A 24,021-nucleotide genomic window follows, 5' to 3' on the forward strand; every position below is an offset into this window, starting at 1 on the left:
AGGCTTTTGTGAATTTTAGTTATTATCACACTTTGATTGTAAGTCTAAACAATATTTCTTGGATAGCAACCTAATTATATGAAGAGTTAATACCCCCAAACCAGGGATTATTTTAGGGACATTTGGATTATGTAGGCTTCTTTAAAGTATTACTTTACACTTTTCATTGAACAGGATGGTCATCTAGATTTTTATGTCAATATCTAACATCCTTTATTTTATACAGGTAATACAGTGAGGCTACAAGCATATTTCCTTTCTGCTCAGTGTGAATTTCATTCTCCAGCTTAGAAACAGTGGATTACATTACATGATTAGCATTTTAATACTCATTTTTTAATGACAGAGTAAAAAGGATTTTATATAATTAATTTGTAATGCTTCTATCAATATCAAATGACTTACCATGACCTTTTTATTGATGGCATTTACTTTTTCTGCTTCATACTCATTTGAGGATAAAAGATTACGTGCAGTATGTTTTAAGTGATTGCCTGATATATTGGGTTTCTGTGGCAAGGTTTTGGTAGCAGAGGTGTTACAGGGGTGGCTTCTATAAGAAGCTGCTAGAAGCGTCCCCTGTGTCCCATTGAGCCAATGCCAGCCAGCTCCAAGATGGACCCGCCACTGGCCAAGGCTGAGCCAATCAGTGACAGCGGTAGCATCTCAGTGATAACATATTTAAGACAGGGGAAGAAAGTTGTGGCAGCTCAGAAACTGCAGCTGGAGAGAGGAGTGAGAGCATGTAAGAGAAACAACCCTGCAGACACCAAGGTCAGTGAAGAAGGAGAGGGAGGAGGTGCTCCAGGTGCCAGAGTAGAGATTCCCCTGCAGCCCGTGGTGAAGACCATGGTGAGGCAGGCTGTCCCCCTGCAGCCCATGGAGGACCCCACGCTGAAGCAGGTGGATGCCTGAAAAAGGCTGTGACCCTGTGGGAAGCCCACGCTGGAACAGGGTCCTGCCAGGACCTGTGGATCTGTGGAGAGAGGAGCCCACATTGGAGCAGGTTTTCTGGCAGGACTTGTGACCCTGTGGGGGACCCACGCTGGAGCAGTGTGCTCCTGAAAGACTGCACGCCATAGAAGGGACCCACGCTGGAGCAGTTCGTGAAGAACTATAGCCCATGGGAAGGACTCACATTGGAGAAGTTCGTGGAGGACTGTTTCCCACGGGAGAGACCCCACGTTGGAGCATGGGAAGAGTGTGAGGAGTCCTGCCCCTGAAGAGGAAGGAGTGGCAGAGACAACATATGATGAACTGACCGTAACCCCCATTCTCCGTCCCCCTGTGCTGCTGCAGGGGTTAGGTAGAGTATTCGGGAGTAAAGTTGTGCCCAGGAAGAAGGGAGGGGTGGGGGGAAGGTGTTTTATGATTTGGTTTTATTTCTCATTACCCTACTCTGGTTAATTGGCAATAAATTAAGTTAATTTTCCCCAAGTTGAGTCTGTTTTGCCCATGACGATAATTGGTTGAGTGATCTCTCCCTGTCCTTATCTCGACCCATGAGCCCTTTGTTATATTTTCTCTCCCCTCTCCAGCTGAGGAGGGGAGTGATAGAGCGGCTTTGGTGTGCACCTGGCATCCAGCCAGGGTCAACCCACCACACCTGATTACATTTTAATGCTTTACCAGAAATGTAGAAATATTTCAACTGAAGAAAATGTTTGATTGAAAATGAAATAGATTATTATTAAGTTAAAATGATATCTAGAGAAAAGTCAGAATATAATTACTGCATTCTAAAACCAAACTGCAAATTTAAATAAGCCATCACTCTGACGGTCTGACAAATTCAATGTCTCAAACATTCTTTAAAGAACTTTGGTGGAGAAAACGGCCTCTGTAAAAATGCTGGAGTTTTGTGAACAGGATAATGTGGCCGGAGGAGAGGGCCCCCCCGGAGGGTGGGACCGCGCTTCTCCAAAGCCGCAATTCCTTATCTTAAGTGACCAGGAGAAGGAGCACAGCATATGTGCCTGGAGGAGGAGGCCCCATGGAGGATGGGACTGTGCTTCTATCTTAAGCAGTCATGCCAGCAGAAAAAGAGAGGCAACTCTGCGATGAACCCCCCCCACAAAGCTCTCCGACCGATTCCAGAGAACCCCAGGAATGGGACTGCACATGTCAAGACCATCGACTAACACACTATAAAAGAAGGGAGAACGAGTCCTCAGGGCGCGCCCTCCGGAACTGGATCTCTACGCTGGCTGGACCAATGCTGGACCCAGGACTGGTGAAACCCTTTCCTTCTCTCTTTCTTTCTTTCTCTCTTTCTCTCTTTCTCTCTTTCCCTCTTTTCCTTCTCTCTTTTCCACAGTCCCTACACCTCATCCTTTTAAACATAAACCGTTGACCAAGTCTGAGACTAGGAGTGGATCTAGCCGCCCCTGGGCTCCTCTTTGAGAAGGAGTCCAGAAAGCAAGGGGGTCTGCTCTGAACCTCGTGACTCAACGGGAGGGCTCTCCTTCTGATACATTTCATGTTCCTTTTTCCATTTCTTTTTCTACACCTCCCCTCTTTTCTCAAACAGCGGCTTAATGACATGTTGCAAGGTTCATATTGATAAGTTCACTTGTACTTGGGCAAGGTTAGCTAGGTTGAATAAATGTTGATTGTTGTTTGAACTCCCCTGGTGTCGTTTCACCTTAATTCTGACAAAGGAAATCCACGAACCTGAGTCGCTCCAACTTTGGGACACGACATCTTAATTGGCGTCACGGACAGGATTTCCCTTGTTGGAAGGGAGTTTCTAACGGGATACCGGACCTCCACTCAGAGAACGAGCGGGGAGGATCTGGGAAGGATGTCTCAACAATAAGTCGGGAGGGATCCGAGCAGTGGCAGGCATGGTGACCCGGGAAATATCTGTGTCTGACTGTTCCCCTGTTTTAGAGAAGCTAATTGCATATAAAGCCCACCCTTCCCCACAAGGAGTAGCCTGGGCACGAAACCACTGGCATGACCCAAAAGCCATTGTAGGAAGAATTGAGAAGCTAGCAAAAGAAGGCAGGTTTCGCCTGGGAAAAGGGAAGGCTGTAGTGTGTGCAGTGTTAGGGGCCGCACTCGTAGCAGCCCAGGAAGACAGACAGGAAACAATGAGAGCTGAGCAGGCAGATAAGGAGAAGATTCAGTCCCTGCAGGATTTATTTAAAGTCCTGCAAGAGCAGTTAACTGCTGAGCGTAATACAACGCAGCGGCTTCATGCCGCCTTGTCTGATGCATTAGATCAGGAAAGAATTTTACGAGCCGAGGCGGATGAACGATCTGACCCGGACTTAGACCTGGAAGGTCTAGAGGTAGTTCAGGTGAAACAGCAAAAATCTTTATACCCAAATCAAGAGTTAGAATGTACCAGAAAAGTTTTTTACCCTGAGGATGAAGGGATAGCAATGAGGCCATTAATTAAAACAGAAACCATAGACAATGGCCAAAATGGCAGAGCACCACACGTGACCATTAAGACGGTACCATATTCTGCCACTGAATTATCTAAAATTCAGGAAAAGTATATCCGACTAGCAAAGGAGACCGAAACAGAATATGTGTGGAGGGTGTCATTAACCGGTGGCGACCGGATTTTATTGTCAGAAGATGAAGCCCAAGGATATTGGGGGCCTGGAGTGTTCCTAACTACCGATGATCCTAGGGAACCGTGGTCTCTGACGCAGTGGGCAGCTTACTGGGCAGGGGGAATAGACCAAATGGAATGAGGAGAACCAACAAGGATAGACACCCCTTCTATAAATCAGTTAACTGAGAGCTTACAGAAAACTGCTTGTCTCCAATTAATGCATGATAGGCGATTAGTGCCACAACAGCCCTCTCCAATGTTGTTAAATGCCAATCCCGATAGAATGACTCCTCTAATCCGAGGTGTCCTGGTTTCAGCTGGGATAGAGTTAACTGTCTTCCTAGTAGCTGGTACAGTGCTATGTTTTGAGTTCAGTATGCGAAGAATGTTGATAACACTGATGTCTTCAGTTGTTGCTCAGCAGCATTTAGACTAATGTCAAGGATTTTTCAGCTTCTCATGCCCAGCCAGCGAGAAAGCTGGAGGGGCACAAGAAGTTGGCACAGGACACAGCCAGGGCAGCTGACCCAAACTGGCCAACAGGGTATTCCATACCATGTGACGTCCCATCTAGTATAGGAACTGGGAAGTGGGGGCTGGGAATCGCCGCTCGGGGGACTGGCTGGGTGTCGGTCGGCGGGTGGTGAGCAATTGCACTGCGCATCATTTGTACATTCCAATCCTTTCATTATTGCTGTTGTCATTTTATTAGTGTTATCATTATCATTATTAGTTTCTTCTTTTCTGTTCTATTAAACCATTCTTATCTCAACCCACGGGTTTTGCTTCTTTTCCCGATTTTCTCCCCCATCCCACTGGGTGGGGGGGAGTGAGTGAGCGGCTGCGTGGTGTTTAGTTGCTGGCTGGGGTTAAACCACGACACGAGGTTTACCAGATTCTTTGAAATTATATGCTGTCCAGCTGCAAGATAGACTATGTGATGCGATAGTACCTAGAGGAGGCAGGCGCAATGCAGGAGGGGCCCTGACCTGGGGAGAAGTGGCACAGGAATTGATTAACTACGGCCGGAGAATGGGTCTCACAAGGGAAGAAAGCAGGGCTAAGCCTGCTATCCCCTGAATAGAAGGGCCTGGCCGACCTCCCCCATCTAAGACTGTAAACACCAAAAAGCCATATGGGGGTCAGCGGAACTTGTTGTGGGCAGAAGGGATAGAAAAGGGAATTCCCCGGGATGTGATGGACGGCATGCCCACCTCTGTCCTAGAAAAGTTGGTCCTAGGATGGAAAGACAAGAACAAGGAGCCTCCCCATACTGAGTTAAACATTCGAGACTATAAGGGGGCGAATCCGCAGTTGCTGGCATCTCCCACTCCCCAAACGCCTATTGTCCCAGAGGAAGGTATGACTGTCCGCAGGATGGGAAACTAGACAGGCCATCCCCAGTAAGTGAGCCGGGGGATGGCCAGTGGGTTTATTTAAGGAGGCTCACTGAAAATAAGACAGGAGACCTGTTGATCACTTTTCCCCTTGGTCCCTTTAAGACCCCAGTAACTTTTTTAGTTGATACGGGTGCTCAGATGTCAGCACTCCGGGCGGATGTTGCTAACCGCAATGGAATAATTGCAGATAAGAAGCAGATATGGGTCACAGACGTTTTTGGAAGCTCCCAACCGCAGCCGACAGCTAAAGTTAAATGCTGGCTGCCAGGGGATTCGTCCCCTGTTGAGGTTACTATGATACTAGGTCCTCTACCCACCAATATTCTAGGACTCGACCTCTTAAAGGGCCGATTGTGGGTAGACTCTAAGGGAAGAGAATGGAAATTTGGGTGTCCCGCAATCTCTGTGAGGCTTTTGCAGTCTGCACCAACTCTTCCCCCTTCAAGGATAGTTAATGTCAAACCTTATGCTTTGCCTTTGGGAGCAAGGGAAGGGATCACTTCAGTGATAACTGAGTTATGGGAACAGGGGATAGTTATTCCTACGCATTCACCCTATAATTCCCCAGTATGGCCGGTCCGCAAGCCAAATGGGAAGTGGCGATTGACAATTGACTATCGACGCCTGAACGCCAATACTGGCCCATTAACAGCTGCAGTTCCCAATATAGCAGAATTAATTGCAACCATACAAGAACAGGGTCACCAGATTTTAGCAACCATTGATGTGAAAGACATGTTCTTTATGGTTCCCTTGCAAGAAGCAGATAGGGACCGCTTTGCCTTTACCTGGGAAGGTGTACAATATACATTTACACGGCTTCCCCAAGGCTATTGCCACTCACCAACCATTGCCCACTATGCATTGGCCCAGGAACTAAATCAGATCACTCCTAAAGATGGAGTAAAAGTATATCAATATATTGATGATGTGCTAATTGGAGGCCCAGATGCCACTGTGGTGGGGCAAACCCAGAGAGAAATCATTAGTCACTTAGAGAATTTAGGGCTCCAAATTCCTGCTGAAAAGGTGCAACTCCCATCACCTGAAGTAAAATTTTTAGGTATCTGGTAGAAAGGAGGGACTGTGTGTATACCTCCCGAAACCTTGTCCACCCTCGAACAAGTTAAAATGCCTGAAAATAAGAAAGAATTGCAGCATGCCCTAGGCTTGTTAGTGTTTTGGAGAAAACACATCCCCGACTTTTCTATCATAGCTTGCCCTTTATATGATTTAACCCGTAAAAGAACTGCTTGGGACTGGACACCTGTCCATGAAGAGGCTCTGAAATTATTAATTTTTGAAGCAGGGATTTACCAGGCTCTAGGGCCAATACATCCAACAGACCCACTCCACATAGAATGGGGTTTTGCAATTCATGGGTTATCTATACATATGTGGCAGCGTGGACCTGAAGGTCCTACTCGTCCTATAGGGTTTTTCTCGCGTAGCTTTAAGGATGCTGAAAAACGGTATTCAGTTTGGGAGAAAGGACTCTTTGTGGTTAACGTAGCCTTACAGGAAGCCGAGAGAATTATACGACAGCAGCCCATCATCTTATGAGGACCCTTTAAGATCCTGAAACCAATATTGGCTGGAACTCCTCCCCCCGCAGGAGTAGCTCAACGAGAAACAGTAAGGAAGTGGTATGCCCAGTTAGACCACTACTGTCACACTAGACAGATAGAGGAGGGAACACCCAAAATGCTCCAAATACAGGATACCCCTTCTGATCACCCAGATACAGAACCCCCTCCATCGTACATCAAAGTGGCTCCTCATTTTAAACCCCATTTAACAAATGTGTGGTTCACTGATGCTTCCACAAAAAGAGAAGGAAAGATGTGGAAGTATCGAGCAGTAGCATTACATATTGATTCGGGGGAGCATATAATAACTGAGGGAGAGGGTAGTGCCCAAGTAGGGGAGTTAGTTGCTGTGTGGAGCGTAGTCGTTAAGGAAGCTGAGACAACAGAACCAGTATACATTTATACTGACTCCTATGCGGTGTTTAAAGGATGCACTGAATGGTTACCGTTTTGGGAACAAAACCAATGGGAAGTAAACCAAGTGCCAGTGTGGCAACGAGACAAATGGGAAGAAATACTGAATATTGCCAAGCAGAGATCTTTCTTGGTAGGCTGGGTTGCTGCACACCAGGCAGGAGATAACCCGGCCCACCTCCTAAATAACCAAGTAGATTCCTTAACACGTCTAGCCAGTCTTGCCATCGATGGTGAAGCAGAAAAACGGGAACACCTTCTGGAGTGGCTGCACGTGAAGCGTGGCCATTCAGGGAGTAAAGACCTGTACAAAGAGGCTATTAGTAGAGGATGGGCCGTTACACGAGAATTATGTAACACTGTTATTTCTGCATGTGGTCAATGTCGAGTTCGTTTGGAAAAATATAACCCTTTAAAAGAGCAACCCCTGCATTTAAGGACAAACAAAGGTTTATGGCAAACGTGGCAAATTGACTATATTGGCCCCTTTCGGGTATCAGAGGGAAAACGATATGTGTTAGTAGGAGTTGAGGTAGTATCAGGACTAACACAAGCTGAAGCTGTATCCAGAGCAACAGGAGAAAATACAGTGAAAAGTCTTAAAGTATGGTTTAGCTGCTTACCCAAGCCTCAATCAATTCAATCTGATAACGGGAGCCATTTCACTGCTGGAGTAGTGCAAGAATGGGCTAAGGGTGAGAAAATCCAGTGGGTTTTTCACACCCCTTACTACCCTCAAGCTAATGGTATTGTGGAGAGAACAAACAGACTTCTAAAACGAGCTCTGAGGCCCCATGACCCAGGGTGGGCCTCGCGAGTACCAGAAGCAGCATACCGAATCAATAGCTGGTGGGGGGCAAATGGCTGCCCCCGACTCCTGGTGTTCTGTCCCACACCTCCTTCTATTGTTCCAGGGACAAAAGGTGGCAAAGACCCTGTACGCTTGCTCCACTATGCTGGACAACCAGTATTAGTGGAACTGCCCACTGTGGGGCAAGTGCCCCTAACCCTAAAGACGCCCCTTAACCTTTATTCCTGGGTGGCCACAGATGCCCATGGGAAGGAGCATCGTATCAATACCCGATGGATTGTCCCATCCTTCTAAGTGGGCCTTCATGTCCTGAATTAAAGTTGTTCCGATGTTAAATAGCTGATGGGAATATGTTTTTTCTGTATCCCACTAGCTGGATTCTAACAAGCATATCAGTTAAGATGCACAATATAAGCCCAACCCTCTGCTATAGTGCTAAGACCATAGCTGCTTGATTGCTTGCTTATGTTTTTGTTACTTTTGTATTTCTGACTAGTGATGCTATATTGACTTCTCAGGATTCCTGAGTTGGGGGGAGGACACAGAGAGCTTGGCAGCAGACCGCGTTGGAGTCCTTGCAGCGACACCTATGCCACGCAAGAGCAAGAGGTCGCTATAAACTTATTAGCCTTTTTACGCACAATGAGCACATTCTGCTGATCTACGGATGCTTTAATCAGAGCAATTCCAGTCAAGAGAGCTTGAAGTTTAAGGCTAGTTTGTGTGCATCTACAATAAGTAACACATCCTGCACATGGCCTGTATGAGGTTGTTTTACAGAAGCTGCATGAGCGCCTTGGAGGGTGCACCTCAGCCTCTCGAATGGATCCCAACCACTAGCAGCACTGCTTGACACCTCCTCCAATCCCATCCCTCTAATCATTGTTTATTTTTACATATATTTTGCAGGTTATCAGAAGCCCACAGCAGGACTTATGTTTTCACTTGATGAGTGGGCTATATTATCTGTATTGTTTGTTTGATTTTGTTTGTGATATTTTTATGGTACAACAGGGAAAGATGGTTTGGAACTCCTTCCTCCTTGCCTTTCTTACCTTTAGTGCATCCGGACAAGGAGAAAGGGCCTCCAATTTGGCTTGGGAAGTGATACAAGGATTCATACATGTCTGGAATAGAACAGATCAGGGGATCTGTATTCAGATTCCTACTTCTGCCGAGCAGGGGATTAGATTCGGTTTGATACCCATGAGGCTCAATATTGGAAAATATAATATGAGCAATGGCATTATAGGGTTAGTAGATGCTCCGTTTGAGTATCAATATCGAAGTGATTATACCTTTTCTGGCAGATGGTGGCGAGATGAAGCAGCCTTCTATGGGATCCCTCGGAACACGGGGTGGCCTGACTTAATAAACAAAACTTGTAAGCGATGGAGATTGGAGGTCAGTCGCGAAATTGGTATTAGTCATAGCCCGCCGTGTCCTCCAGGATTCAAGGAAGCCTATTCTAGACGATTCCCACCTTCTCCATCCTGGTGGAGAATAACAGGCTGCCCTTCCTATCACAATATATCTTGTAATCTAGTGCCCTTTTGGCCTGCTTCCCTGGAAATTACCCCTTTTGAATTGCAATATAATGTAAGATGGGATTCAGCTTGGTGTGTTCACATACCTGACAGGAAGGGACAATATCTTTTAATGAATAATGTCCACACTGCTTGGGGATGGTCAGTGAAACACATGTTAAAAACCCAAACTCTTCACTTATTAAAGAAAGAATTTGTGGGCACACCCAACCCCAATAATGCCCATTTGTTAAACTGTACCCATATTATAGATTGTACCACAGGTGCTGGCAATCCCATTGAAACGTGGATCAGTTTGGAAGTTAGAACCTTAATTCAAGATACGTGCACCTGTTGGGGATATCCTAATTTTGGATACCGAAACCGAGATAGCCAATGTAATCAGATCACCAATAATGTTAATATCTGGCTAAAATGTGGAATTCCCATTAACCACTTCCCAAGACATAAGGTGGGGGAGGATAATCAAATACCCCGGGGAGATGCAGCTACTTGTCAAAACGCTTTGTATGCTGCCCCTAAGGGGACCGTCTGGGGGTGCTCAGATGGGAAAATGTACTCGCACTTGAATGTTATCAAACAGGCTGGATTGCGGTGTGGTTTGGGAATTCCTACTATGTGTCCCAGGCGAATCTTTGAATATACCACACCACCTATTCACAGGAAAAAACGAGAACTTGATGACCCAAGTAGCACCCAGAAGTGGATTCAAAGCATTCTAAAACCCGATTATTACACCTGGGGACAGAAGGTATCGTTAGAGCTAGAAGCATTCTTTGCACCATCTGGGTATATTGTTCGGCACCAATGGGTGCTAGAAAACCTAACTTGGCAAGTACATGTATTAAGTAATTGGACTCGATATGCCTTTGGGGAGCTAAATCTGCAAGTGCAACAAGTATCAAAAATGGCATTACAGAATCGTGAATGTTGTATTACCATTCATAATGCCACGACCTCAACTGAAGAAGCCCGGGCAAAGATGAAGGAGATTGCTGACCAGACGAGAGAACTCTTCCATGCAATGCAACCAGCGGACTGGTTTGATGGCTGGAGTCCAAACTCATGGCTACATTCCATTTTGGGATCCTTGGGACTGACAGGATGGGGAAAATGGCTTGTAAATATTGGACTTATGATATTAATTGGATTTATATGTTTAATAACAGGCCTTGCCATAGTAAGATGTATGATTAGCCGCTTGCTATCCTCAGCTGTCTCTCTCTCTTCTCCTACTGTCCGCTATATTAAAATCACCACAGACGAAGATGATATGAACGAGAATCAAAGTCCAGCGACTGTTTGAGCCACAGGGTGGTGTGACGGTCTGACAAATTCAATGTCTCAAACATTCTTTAAAGAACTTTGGTGGAGAAAACAGCCTCTGTAAAAATGCTGGAGTTTTGTGAACAGGATAATGTGGCCGGAGGAGAGGGCCCCCCCGGAGGGTGGGACCGCGCTTCTCCAAAGCCGCAATTCCTTATCTTAAGTGACCAGGAGAAGGAGCACAGCATATGTGCCTGGAGGAGGAGGCCCCACGGAGGATGGGACTGTGCTTCTATCTTAATCAGTCATGCCAGCAGAAAAAGAGAGGCAACTCTGCGATGAACCCCCCCCACAAAGCTCTCCGACCGATTCCAGAGAACCCCAGGAATGGGACTGCACATGTCGAGACCATCGACTAACACACTATAAAAGAAGGGAGAACGAGTCCTCAGGGCGCGCCCTCCGGAACTGGATCTCTACGCTGGCTGGACCAACGCTGGACCCAGGACTGGTGAAACCCTTTCCTTCTCTCTTTCCTTCTTTCTCTCTCTCCCTCTTTTCCTTCTCTCTTTTCCACAGTCCCTACACCTCATCCTTTTAAACATAAACCGTTGACCAAGTCTGAGACTAGGAGTGGATCTAGCCGCCCCTGGGCTCCTCTTTGAGAAGGAGTCCAGAAAGCAAGGGGGTCTGCTCTGAACCTCGTGACTCAACGGGAGGGCTCTCCTTCTGATACATTTCATGTTTCTTCTTCCATTTCTTTTTCTACACCTCCCCTCTTTTCTCAAACAGCGGCTTAATGACATGTTGCAAGGTTCATATTGATAAGTTCACGTGTACTTGGGCAAGGTTAGCTAGGTTGAATAAATGTTGATTGTTGTTTGAACTCCCCTGGTGTCGTTTCACCTTAATTCTGACAAAGGAAATCCACGAACCTGAGTCACTCCAACTTTGGGACGCGACAATCACTAATACAGTATCTTAGTGATATGTATCACTTGTATAACATCAATCTAGAAAGCATGGGAAGAGTTTTATTTCACTTCTAAATTATTATTGAGATGTGGAGGGCATGACGCTGAAGGAGTTTTTCCAAATTCTGTAAAGTAGAACGGACATTAAAAAACGTGGCTGAGGGAAGGCAACATTGTTGATGGGTGCCATAGGAATATCTGGTTAGGATATGCTGTAGTACTAAGGTCTAGAATATTTTTCAATTTAAAAATTACTTAAGTACACACAGGATACTGACTGTTGCTACAATATTAAAGGAAGTGCTGGAAGATACATCTGAAATTTCAAACAATCCTGTGGGACTTTTTTCAGTAGTAACATTTTTCATGCATCATAAGCAAGCCTGAATGAAGGAGCATGCTTTCCCTCCCAAGGATTAATGTGTAAAGGCCTTATGCCCCTGAGAGCCCTTAGGAAACCAAGTCCAGGCAGGCTGAGCCAGGACCTTGAGGGCTTTCATCTTCAGATATGATGAGGTTCATAAACCATTCTTCTGTTCCTGTTCTCATTTCCTACCAGCCTCAAAGAAAGCTGAGGGAATGGTCAGTTGTTTTCTAGACAGTGGTCAGTAAAATAGCTTTGTGCTGTTAACACTGACTTTCCTTTTTCTAGGCCAGGCTGAAAGACATCCAGTACCTGCCACTGCTACCCAGTACTGCTATCCAGTACCTCCGTGGCAGCAGCTGCTTTGCTGTCCTTTGCTTATTTGCTACTTTGCACACCTTCATGGTTGGTTCCTTGCAAGAACTAACCATGATCTGGCTCCTGGAAACCTTTATAGGGAACTTTTATATAGGGACCCAGAAGTCACTTTGAAAAGATCTTTGGGTTTTGTTTATATTTAGTGCTACAAAGTGTTTTGTGGAGTTCTTTGGCAGGGTATATATTTTCCTTCTGTTTACATTTGCCACAATTTTCATTAAAGGCTGTAAAATAAATTAGGTCACAGATTCTTACCTGGGTATAAGTTCAGAGTTTCAGGGGCGTATGTCATGCCTCAGCACAGCAACTGATTGAAATGGCAGAGCAGCCCCAAAGGGCAAATAGTAATGAAAAATAGTAGCACATCATCTTGTCTCCTTTGGGTAGAGTTCAGCAGTCACAAATCAAGCAAAAGACCTTAAGAAAACTGGCAATATTCCGGAATGTTTTAATGAAGAAGAAAAGGAAAAATCAATGTCTGCCACCAGGTGCCCTGGATAACTCTCAAGGACTTTCATGGGACACCTGTGCATTAGAGGACAAAAGCTGACCCTAAAGTGCCAGTGGAGACTGTGTATCTGAATATGTAGAGAGTGCCCTGTGCAGCATTCAAAGGGCAAGAAAAGCCATTTGGTTTCCTATGTAACTCTTTCCTGCTGAGAGCCTTTCCTTGAGAAGGGATCCCTGTGCTTTTTGTTCTACAGTGTCGATCTTCTGACTTGCCCAGAACCATTCCTCAGATCAGATTTGTCAGCCTATTCAGCACATTTTCTCCAGTGTGTGTCAGAGATGAAGTTTGTACTGAAGGATCTGTGTGTTAATTTCTAATAAAATAATTTTAGTGAAATCACAATATGGAATTACACATACCTTCAGTCGTCTTCTAGGAACACTTTTTTTTTAATAAGAAATCACTCTGTACAAATATAATCAAGTGAAAAGTGAAATGTCCTAAATTAAAGATTGCATTTTACGGTTAAACTTCCACAGCATAACAATGGAAAGTACTTTCAAATAGGATTACATTTTAAAGCCTTACAGGAAATGTAGAAATATTTCAACTGAAGAAAATGTTTGCTGGAAAATGAAATAGATAATTATTAAGTTATTTTTACCTAAGTTATTTTATTAAATTCATTTTGACAGTATGTACTTTCCAGGATTACACCACAGCAAGAAAGAAATCCTAACATGATACTGGAGGTTTAGTTTACTTTCAATCATAGGGTAATCAAATGTAAGTAAATATAAAATTTTAACTTGCTTGTGGTGCAGGAAGTTCTGAAAACTCATTTCAGAAATTCCATCAGAATATATTTTACATTAATGGAAAAAGTTTGTAAGACAAAAACCCAGCTGCACATATATATATGAGTGTCATGGTTTAACCCCAGCCAGCAACTAAGCACCACGCAGCTGCTCACTCACTTCCTCCACACCCAGTGGGATGGGGGAGAGAATCAGAAAAAAAAAGTAAAGCTCATGGGTTGAGATAAGAACAGTTTAATAGGACAGAAAGGAAGAAAATAATAATGATAATAATAACAATAATAAAATGACAATAATAATAATAATAGAATTGGAATATACAAAACAAGTGATGCACAATGCAATTGCTCACCACCCGCTGACTGATGCCCAGTTAGTTCCCGAGCAGCAATCCACGCCCCCCCCCCCCCCCGGCCAACTCCCCCCAGTTTATATACTAGGCATGACGTCACATGGTATGGATTATCCCTTTGGCCAATTTGGATCAGCTGCCCTGGCTGTGTCCTGTGCCAACTTCTTGTGCCCCTCCAGCCTTCTTGCTGGCTGGGCATGAGAAGCTGAAAAATCCTTGACTTGGTATAAACACTGCTCAGCAACAACTAAAAACATCAGTGTGTTATCAACATTATTCTCATACCAAACTAAAAAACATAGCACTATACCAGCTACTAGAAAGAAAATTAACTCTACCCCAGCCAAAACCAGGACAATGAGAAACTAGATCTTTACAATGATGACTCCCATTGATTCTGCTGGGATCTGAATCACTGCTGAAGTCCATCATAAATAGGTGTATTTAAGGTTTATCAGGCTTTGGCTCCCAACATAAGAAATCCTAAAGAACTTATTTTGGAGAAAGGTGATCCTCAGTTCTTCTGTATCAGGACCCTTTATAAGGAAGACCTCATGTTCGGAATGCCAAACTGAGGGACCCAAAATTAGGAGGTGCTTTTGGAAATTTGAATTCAAACCTTTACCTGTAAGAAATTAGATTTTAGACTTTAAAATTTTAAAAATAATAAAAAGACAGTTTAAATAATAAATTCTGAATAGCTATTTCTGACAGTAAGATGACTCATACCAGAATAATACAACTAGATTTCTTGTGATTCTTTCCTTGCTACTCTTCTAAACTTTACCATTAGAGGACTGCAACAACCACCGATTTCAATAAGTATGAGGAAAGATAACCCCTTCAAGTTTGAACTGGTACCCAAAGAGAGATTGGTTGTATTGACTCAAGGTACCAGTGAGGGGAAAAAAAAAAAAAAAAAATCTTGAATTTTTCCAGCCAGAGAATTACAGATATGTATAGAAAAGAACAGAAATGAATGTAAATGTAGGCTAAGTTCTTCCAGCATTGTACTGCCCTATATTATTAAAGGAAAACATGATGTTCTACTCAGAACTTTCTGTTTTATTTGCCCATTATTGAAGGATCCACTTTTTCTAGTCCTCAACCTGATAAGTCTTATGTGATGACTTCACAGAATCACTCATATGAGAGATGCTCCAGTCCCTTCATCATCTTAGTGGCCCTTTGCTGGACTTTCTCCAGTAGCTCTATATTTCTCTTGCTCAGGGGAGCCCAAAACTGGACATAGCACTCCAGACGTGGCCTCATCAGTGCTGAGCAGAGGGGAAGAATCACCTCCCTTGACCTGCTGACAACACTCCTCCTAATGCAGCCCAGAATATCATTAGCCTTCTTTGCTGCAAGGGCACACTGCTGGCTCACGTTCAACTTGGTGTCCACCAGGACCCTCAGGTTCTTTTCTGTAGAGCTGCTTTCCAGCTGGGTAGCCCCCAGCATGTACTGGTGCCTGGGGCTGTTCCCAGATACAGGACTGTCATGGTTTAACCCCAGCCAGCAACTAAGCACCACTCAACATTCTTATACTGAACCCAAAACAGCACTGTACCAGCTACTAGGAAGACAATTAACTCTATCCCAGCTGAAACCAGGACAAGGACTTTGCATTTCTCGTTGTTGAACTGCATGGGGTTCCTGTCGATCCATTTCTCCAGCCTGTAGAGGTTCCTCTGGATGGCAGCACAACCCTCTGGTGTATCAGGCACTCCTCCCAGGTTTGTCATCTGCAACTTGCTGAGGGTATGCTCTGCCCCATCATCCAGATCATTAATGAAGATGTTGAACAGGACAGGACCCAGTTTTGACCCCTGGGGTATACCGCTAGTTACTTGCCTCCAGGTAGACTTTGTGCCACTGATCAAAACCCTCTGAGCTTGGCTGTTAAGCCAGTTTTAAATCCACGTCACTGTCTGATAATACTGTCTGTCTTAGCACTTTCTGCTGAATAAAGGGTATCTCCAAGGAGAGCCTGTTGTCTTGCTCCACATATAGCCCAGAGCAATCCACAGCATATCTTGCCTCCTTTTTCTCAGCATCTGCCTGGGTGCAGGGCTGAACACCAGCAGAATGCTCTCGATGCCCTACCTTTGTCTTTTCTGGCAGCCTGCGACTCCCCATGTACAGAGTTGGACTGTGCAACCCACAGTTATGAAGTGCTTGGGGTTGCCGAGGACAAAAGATGCTGAAAACAAATCCACAAAAGCAATGCTATGCACCATTGAGATAGTTACTTGTCATATGATAGCTACAATAGTGACTGCTCCTCCCAGAGGTTAATGTTATCACCACTACTTTTCTCTAAAACGGACAAAATAAACCTAAACTCTGCTTCTTAATCATCCTTTTCCATCCCAGTATCAATAACTGTGGTAATGCTGTTGTTGACATACGGTAAATATTTCAGGTATGTATGTAGTGTACTGGTAAAGGCTTAACTTAGATCTCAGCTTCTGTGGGCAGGTACGTGGCTGTGAAAGAATCCGTTGTGCTTCACAGCAGCTACTCCCTGTGAAGCTATTGCTTGAGAATTTTTTTTTAAATTGTGTGAAGGTGTTATGGGTTTGTGTGGCAGGGTTTGTTGGTAGCGGGGGAGGGGCCGCAGGGATGGCTCCTGTGAGAAGCTGCTAGAAGCTCCCCCGGCTCCAAGTCAGATCCGCCTTTGGCCCAGGATGACCCAATCAGTGACAGTGGTAGTGCCTCTGGGATAACATATTTAAGAAGGGGAACCTGCAGTGAGGAGTGGGATTGGAATGTGAGAGGAACACCTATGCAGATACCAAGGTCAGTGAGGAAGGAGGGGGAGGAGGGGCACCGAGGAGGTGGATGTCCCTGCAGCCCATGGAGGTGAACGGTGGAGCAGATGCCCACTTGCAGCCCATGGAGAAGCCCATGCTGGAGCAGTCGGATGCCCCCAAAAATGGCCGTGACTCCATGGGAAAGCCTGTGCTGGAGCAGTCTGTGCTTGAAGGTCAGCCCATGGAAAGGACCCATGCTGGAGAAGTTTGTCAAGGACTGTCTCCCGTGGGAGGGACCCCACGGTGGAGCAGGGGAAGAGTGAGGAGTCCTCCCACTGAGGAGGAAGGAGCGGCAGAGACAATGTGTGGGGAGCTGACCCCAACCCCCATCCCCTGTTCCCCTGCACCGCTGGGGGGAGGAGGAGGTAGAGAAAACCGGGAGTGGAGTTGAGCCAGGAAGGAGGGAGGGGTGGGGGGAAGGTGTTCTAAGGTTTGGTTTTATTTCTCAGTATCCTTGTTTTGATTTGATTTGTAGTAAATTAAATTGATTTTGTTTTTCACCAAGTTGATCCTGTCTTTTGCCTGTGACCATAAGTGGTGAGTGATCCCTCCCAGTCCTTGTCTTGCCCCACGAGCCTGCCTTTATATTTTCTCTTCATCCCACCATGGCTGGGGGGGAGAGGAGTGAGCTAGCAGCTGCATGGTGCTTTGTTACCAGCTGGGTTTAAACCACGACAGAAGGAAAGCAAGATAACTGGACCTTTGGCAAGTAGATGAGCTACAAACATATCCACTGCTAGGCAAGAAACTCACACACTTCTGAGAGCTGTCTTTAACAATTAATCGGTCTGGACTAACAGCACCAGCACCAAGTATTCTTTGTTATCAGAATGTGTTAAGATCCACACCTTTACCCAAGATGCTTTCTGACAAAAGCTGACCCTTCCCTGGAAACGAACTGAAACAAATAAAGGGCTGCTAGTTTGAAAAGAGGTAATAATTGTAGTAAAAAATTCAACAAACCCCAGCTGCACCCCAAGCAGAAAAAGAATAGACAGGATAACAAACAAGACTTTGATTGAAAAAAAAAATTAAAATTAAATTCCACCAAGCAAAATCTAGTGAAATGTCTGCAAAATATTACAAACAACTCAAATTTTATTGCAAACATTTTAATACTATTGTAGATAAGAAAGACAAGCTTGCAGAGCAAGATCAACTTAACCAGGAATTGCTTACAAAGGACCTGCTTTTGCTCCCACAGATATTACCAGCATTTTACAGGCAGACTTCAAGGAAAATGAAATTTGAGCCTTTGAATTGTTATTGTATTTTTACAAAAGTATGTATCTTAAAAAAGCAATAAAGGACAAAAAAAAAAAGTACCTCCTCTCTATATTTTCTAGGTTTTTTCCTATGGAGGATGTCTCTCAAAGTTGCAACAGTCTTAATTATGTGCATTTGTAATCTTTTAAAACTAATTGTCCCCTGGAATTAATAACAACCAATAAAATTAAAACAATATAGCCCAAGAAACAGTTTACTTTTTAGACCTCAAAGAAAGGTACAGCTACACACTTAGCAATACCATACAAAATTGTCACTTCTACTAAATTTAGGAAAATGCTGCCACCCTCAGCCATCAATTCTTGCTGTAAATGTACAAAAGGGGCCAATATTACATTGGATAATACAAGCTCTTTTGGGTATATGGCATTTGACCTTGTTTGTGTCTTAATCTTGTTCTTGGGATTATATTGAAACCTTCCCTGACATTGGATTGGGACACCTCCATTAGCTGTCTTGCTGGATCCAAACGCACTCATCTGGACGGGTAAAAAAAGGTATAGTGCTACTCTGGAAATCTGCTCAAAAAGGGTGCCTTCAACGTGCAGAACTTGGGGTTGTTAGTTAATTCTTTCCAATTGCCATTTGCTGAAAAGATAAACTGTCAGCATATTGTACAGTATCATTTCTCTTTTTGGTTTGTCCCGATCCGATGTCAGGGAAGGTTTCAATATAATCCCAAGAGCAAGATTAAGACACAAACAAGGTCAAATGCCATATACCCAAACAGCTTTTATTATCAAAAGTATCAAAAGTAGAAAATAGTAGCGATAGGATAGAATGGAAGAAAAGGCAGAAATCAAGCAAGCAGTTGGGATAGAGTTGCAAGGATAGTCACCACCACGGATCCAGCGGTGTCCCGTTGGTCCTCAGTCTTCAAGTCTTTGGCGATGGGTGCACACCACGGCTTGTCTCCACGGTTTTTTATAGGGCATAGTCCGATGATGCATGCACATACATACTGTTCACGCGCTGCAGGTTTCGTCTATCACACGACCTTCGCCTGATCAACACCAGAAACCAGTACCTTATCTCAAAGACTACAGTTTCCATGACAATGGTAGTTTCCACATTCCTGCATGCTTCGCCAGCTCCAGCCTGTCTCCTCCCCTGGATGCCTCAGTGGCCTGGTAATAGTCTTTATGGACAGAGGAGTGTCCTGCTTAAACAGGCCATCCCAGAGACAAATGGCTTGAGATAAACAGTTCACAGTTCCTTGAGGTGAATGGCTTGAGATGACAGTCCAGTCCCTCACACCAAACAATCTTTGAGACAAACAGCTCGAGATAACAATTCAGTCTCTCACATGGTTAATAGGCTCAAAATTTCAGGCACTGAGTACAGCACATCCCCACAGTAGAATGCTGACAGGCCTATAAATTGTCACAATTTTCCAGGATTTGGATTATGCCATTGAAATAGCTCTTAAAAATGTCTATATAAAGCATGGTGCAGCACTGCAGTGCTTATAATCTACTGTCCCCCAAAGACCTGACTATAAATGGGAAGCATCTTTATTGTTTTTTATATATGAGGAATTGAAGCACCAATGAATGAGCAAAGTGTGTCAATATAGAGTCAAACTCCCAAATGACTCTATGGATCATATTCTGTTGTAGTACACAGAACTCCCCTAAGAACAAACAGTACTGTATATTTCTACAGAGTAATTATTTTATACATTAGGAGTGAACCCTGTTCCCATCAAAATCAAGGCAAAATTACCATTGAATGAATTATGATCTGGATTTCACATTATATTTGGAACCAAACTCGACTACTTTGTCACACATAGCAGAAGTATCAAATAGCCTCACAGCATACTTGATGCAGTCTATTACAATTCTGAATGATAAAAACGCAATATTAAACAAACATTTTGCCACCTTCAGGTTTTTTTCTATTATATTATTGTGCTTTACATGACTGCTGTTTTCCTTAACTGTGATTACTACAGACTAAAAAGGGAAAAAGAAATAACAAAGAAAACAGAACACAACAAATCCTATTACCCAGTTGACTGAATAAATGTAGATTATCACCATGTCCATATCAAACTGCCATCCATGGCTATCATCCTCAAAGTCCATGTAGTCCATTGTAGTGGGTTGACCCTGGCTGGATGCCAGGTGCCCACCAAAGCCGCTCTATCACTCCCCCTTCTCAGCTGGACAGGGGGGAGAAAATATAACAAAAGGCTCGTGGGTCAAGATAAGGACAGTTTAATAAAGTGAAAGCCAAGGTTGCACGCGAAAGCAAAGAAAAACAAATGATATTATTCTCTACTTCCCATCAGCAGGCGATGTCTGGCCACTTCCTGGGAAGCAGGGCTTCAGTACACGTAGTGGTTGCTCCGGAAGACAAAAATGCCCCCCCTTCCGTCTCCCTTTACTTAGCTTTTATATCTGAGCTGACATCATATGGTATGGAATATCTGTTTGGTTAGTTTAGGTCAGCTGTCCTGGTTATGTCCCCTCCCGAGATCTCGCCCTGCCCCAGCCTGCCATTGAGGGGGGGGCAAAAATGTTGGGGAGACAGCCTTGATGCTGTGCCAGCACTGCTCAGCAGTGGCCAAAACACTGGTGTGTTATCAACACCTTTCTAGCTACTGATGCAGAGCACAGTGCTATGAGGGCTGCTATGGGGAGAATTAACTCCATCTCAGCCAGACCCAATACAATCTCCACCCCTTATTCCATACCATTTGCATCATGCTCAGGTCCCACATAATTTAATACAGATATCTTCTAACCATGCCATTGTATTTAATTCTCATTACTGAAATCCCTTCTTACCAACACTTACAACTGAAACTACATACTTAAACCACTTTTATACCCAACATACAGATTTATACATTCTTATTAATTACTATCCCCTGTCCTTTAAGAGATAGATATTCCATGGGCTTCTTCCACTCCTCCAGATGTTCACACACAGGTTATGACTTGGGCCCCATCCGTCAAGATGAGTGGTCAGGACAGGAGAAGCAGTATGTTCGATCGTTGGGCACCAACACTGGCTTGGTTTGGGTCACCGATGCACTTGTCTGGTTCCTTACGAAGTTCACTCCTCTGCAGTTCAGGTCATTCCTGCTACATTACTTCCTACAACATACAACTCACATCACAGATTATTTTTCCCTCAAGGTTAAATGTCCTTGAGGCACACACTGGGTCTCCCCATCCTTCCGCATTACCCACCAAGTACACCCAGGTCCCTGAGCAAAGACAATCCCACGAATGGGTTTGCCTTTTCCCATGGGAGGAGAAATCCACACTGCCTTCCCCAGCCACTTCCCCATGTGCACTACGGGGACCTTATCTCCTCCCACAGTATGTAGGGGTTTTGTTTGGGCAGGACCAGGACGGTTAGCAGACCCTCTGGTGTTAACTAGCCAAGTGGCTTCTGCTAAATTTGTATCCCAATGCTTCCATGTCCCACTGCCTAGCACTCTCAACATAGTCTTCAACAGTCCATTATATCTCTCAATTTTTCCAGATGCTTGCGGGTGATAGGGGATGTGGTACACCCACTCGATGCCGTGTTTCTTTGCCCAGGAGCTTATGAGGTTATTTTGGAAATGAGTCCCATTGTCTGATTCAATTCTTTCCGGGCTACCACGTCGCCATAAAATTTGCCTTTTGAGGCCTAAGATAGTGTTTCGGGCAGTGGCATGGTTTACAGGATATGTTTCTAGCCAACCAGTAGTTGCTTCCACCATCGTGAGTATGTAGCGCTTGCCTTGGCGTGTTCGTGGCAGTGGTCCAATGTAGTCAATTTGCCAGGCCTCGCCATATCGAAAGCCCAGCCACCGCCCTCTGTTCCAGGGAGACTTTACTCTGGTGGCTCGTTTGATTGCAGCACATGTTTCACATTCATGAGTGACCTGTGTGATGGCCTCCATGGTCAGGTCCACCCCTCGATCACGAGCCCACCTATATGTTGCATCTCTCCCTAGATGTCCCGATGTCTCATGGGCCCAGCGAGCTACAAATAGCTCACCCTTACGCTCCCAGTCCAGGTCCACCTGAGCTACTTCTATTTTGGCAGCCTTGTCTACCTGTTCTTTATTTCGATGTTCTTCAGTGGCACGGCTTTTGGGCATGTGAGCATCTACATGACGTACCTTTAAAGTCATGTGTTCTACACGGGCAGCAATGTCCTGCCACAATGCAGCTGCCCAGATGGGTTTACCCCTGCTTTGCCAATTGGTCTTCTTCCACTGCTGTAGCCACCCCCATAGGGCATTAGCCACCATCCAGGAGTCGGTATAGAGGTAGAGTACCGGCCACTTTTCTCGTTCAGCAATGTCTAGGGCTAGTTGGATGGCTTTCACTTCTGCAAACTGATTTGACTCGCCTTCTCCTTCAGTGGCCTCAACGACTTGTCGTGTGGGACTCCACGCAGCAGCTTTCCACTTCCGATGGTTCCCTACCACATGACAGGATCCATCAGTAAACAAAGCATAACACCTTTCATCTTCTGATAACTCATTATATGGTGGTGCCTCTTGGGCACGAGCCACCTCCTCAGGCGATGCTCCAAAATCTCTGCCTTCTGGCCAGTCCATGATCTCTTCCAGAATTCCTGGGCGGTTAGATTTCCCCAGTCGAGCCCGTTGCGTGATCAATGCTATCCACTTACTGCACGTAGCGCTGGTTGCATGATGTGTAGAGGGGATGTTTCCTTTGAACATCCAGCGTAGCACGGGCAGTCGTGGTGCCAAGAGAAGATATGCTTCTGTACCAACAACTTCTGAAGCGGCTCGAACCCCGTCATATGCTGCTAGTATCTCCTTTTCAGTCAGGGTGTAGTGGGATTCTGATCCCCGGTAACCCCGGCTCCAAAACCCTAATGGTCGACCTCGGGTTTCTCCTGGTGTTTTCTGCCAGAGGCTCCAGGTGAGACCACGCTCCCCAGCTGCAGTGTAGAGTACATTTTGTACATCTGGTCCTGTCCGGACAGGCCCAAGAGCTACTGCACGAGCTATTTCCTGTCTGATATGCTCAAAGGCTTGTTGTTGTTCAGGGCCCCATTCAAAATAGTTCTTTTTCCGCGTTACTCGATAGAGAGGGCTCACAAGCTGACTATAACCTGGAATACGCATTCTCCAGAACCCCACAAGGCCTAGGAAAGCTTGTGTTTCTTTCTTGTTAGCTGGTGGAGACATAGTTGCTATCTTGTTAACCACATCCATAGGGACATGACGGCATCCATCCTGCCATTTTATTCCCAAGAACTGAATCTCCTGTGCAGGTCCCTTGACCTTGCTTTTCTTTATGGCGAAACCAGCTTTCAGAAGAATCCGAATTATTCTTTTTCCCTTCTCAAACACTTCTTCTGCCTCGTTGCCCCACATGATGATGTCATCTATGTATTGTAAATGTTCAGGGGCATCGCCTTGTTCCAGTGCAGTTTGGATTAGTCCGTGACAAATGGTAGGGCTGTGCTTCCACCCCTGGGGCAGTCAATTCCAGGTGTATTGGATACCTCTCCATGTGAAAGCAAACTGTGGCCTGCACTCTGCTGCCAAAGGAATGGAGAAAAACGCATTGGCAATATCAATTGTAGCATACCACGTGGCTGCCTTTGATGCCAGTTCATATTGGAGCTCTAACATGTCTGGTACAGCAGCACTCAGTGGCGGTGTCATTTCGTTCAGGCCGCGATAATCTACTGTTAACCTCCAGCCTCCATCAGACTTTTTCACTGGCCATATAGGACTATTAAAAGGTGAATGAGTCTTGCTGATGACTTCTTGGCTCTCTAGCTGATGAATCAGCTCATGGATGGGAGCCAGGGAGTCTCGGTTTGTGCAATATTGCCGCAGGTGCAACGTCCTGGTAGCGATTGGCACCTGCTGTTCTTCAACTTGCAGCAATCCCACAATGAAGGGATCTTCCGAGAGGCCAGGCAGGGTAGATAGATAGCTGTTTGATCTTCTCTGTGTTTACAGTGGCTACACCAAAAGCCCATCGGT

The 24,021-nt window shown here is 45.0% G+C and overlaps 1 protein-coding gene across 2 annotated transcripts in view; it reads left to right on the plus strand.

The window, feature by feature from the left end:
• Positions 1-1,900: 1,900 nt before the first annotated feature.
• Positions 1,901-24,021, plus strand: part of LOC128136180 (uncharacterized) — a 115,998-nt gene continuing 93,877 nt past the window's right edge. The window contains exons 1-2 of one of the 2 annotated variants that reach the window (XM_052775360.1): positions 1,901-3,873; positions 4,458-4,660. In XM_052775360.1, the coding sequence (XP_052631320.1) occupies positions 2,847-3,710 (864 nt within the window). In that variant the 5' untranslated portion in view covers positions 1,901-2,846 and the 3' untranslated portion in view covers positions 3,711-3,873; positions 4,458-4,660. Of the gene's footprint in view, positions 3,874-4,457; positions 4,661-24,021 lie in introns of those variants that run through there. The other variant, XM_052775361.1, reaches the window with a different exon arrangement.

The sequence above is a fragment of the Harpia harpyja genome, chromosome W, assembly GCF_026419915.1.
Source record: "Harpia harpyja isolate bHarHar1 chromosome W, bHarHar1 primary haplotype, whole genome shotgun sequence".
Taxonomy (NCBI): Eukaryota; Metazoa; Chordata; class Aves; order Accipitriformes; family Accipitridae; genus Harpia; species Harpia harpyja.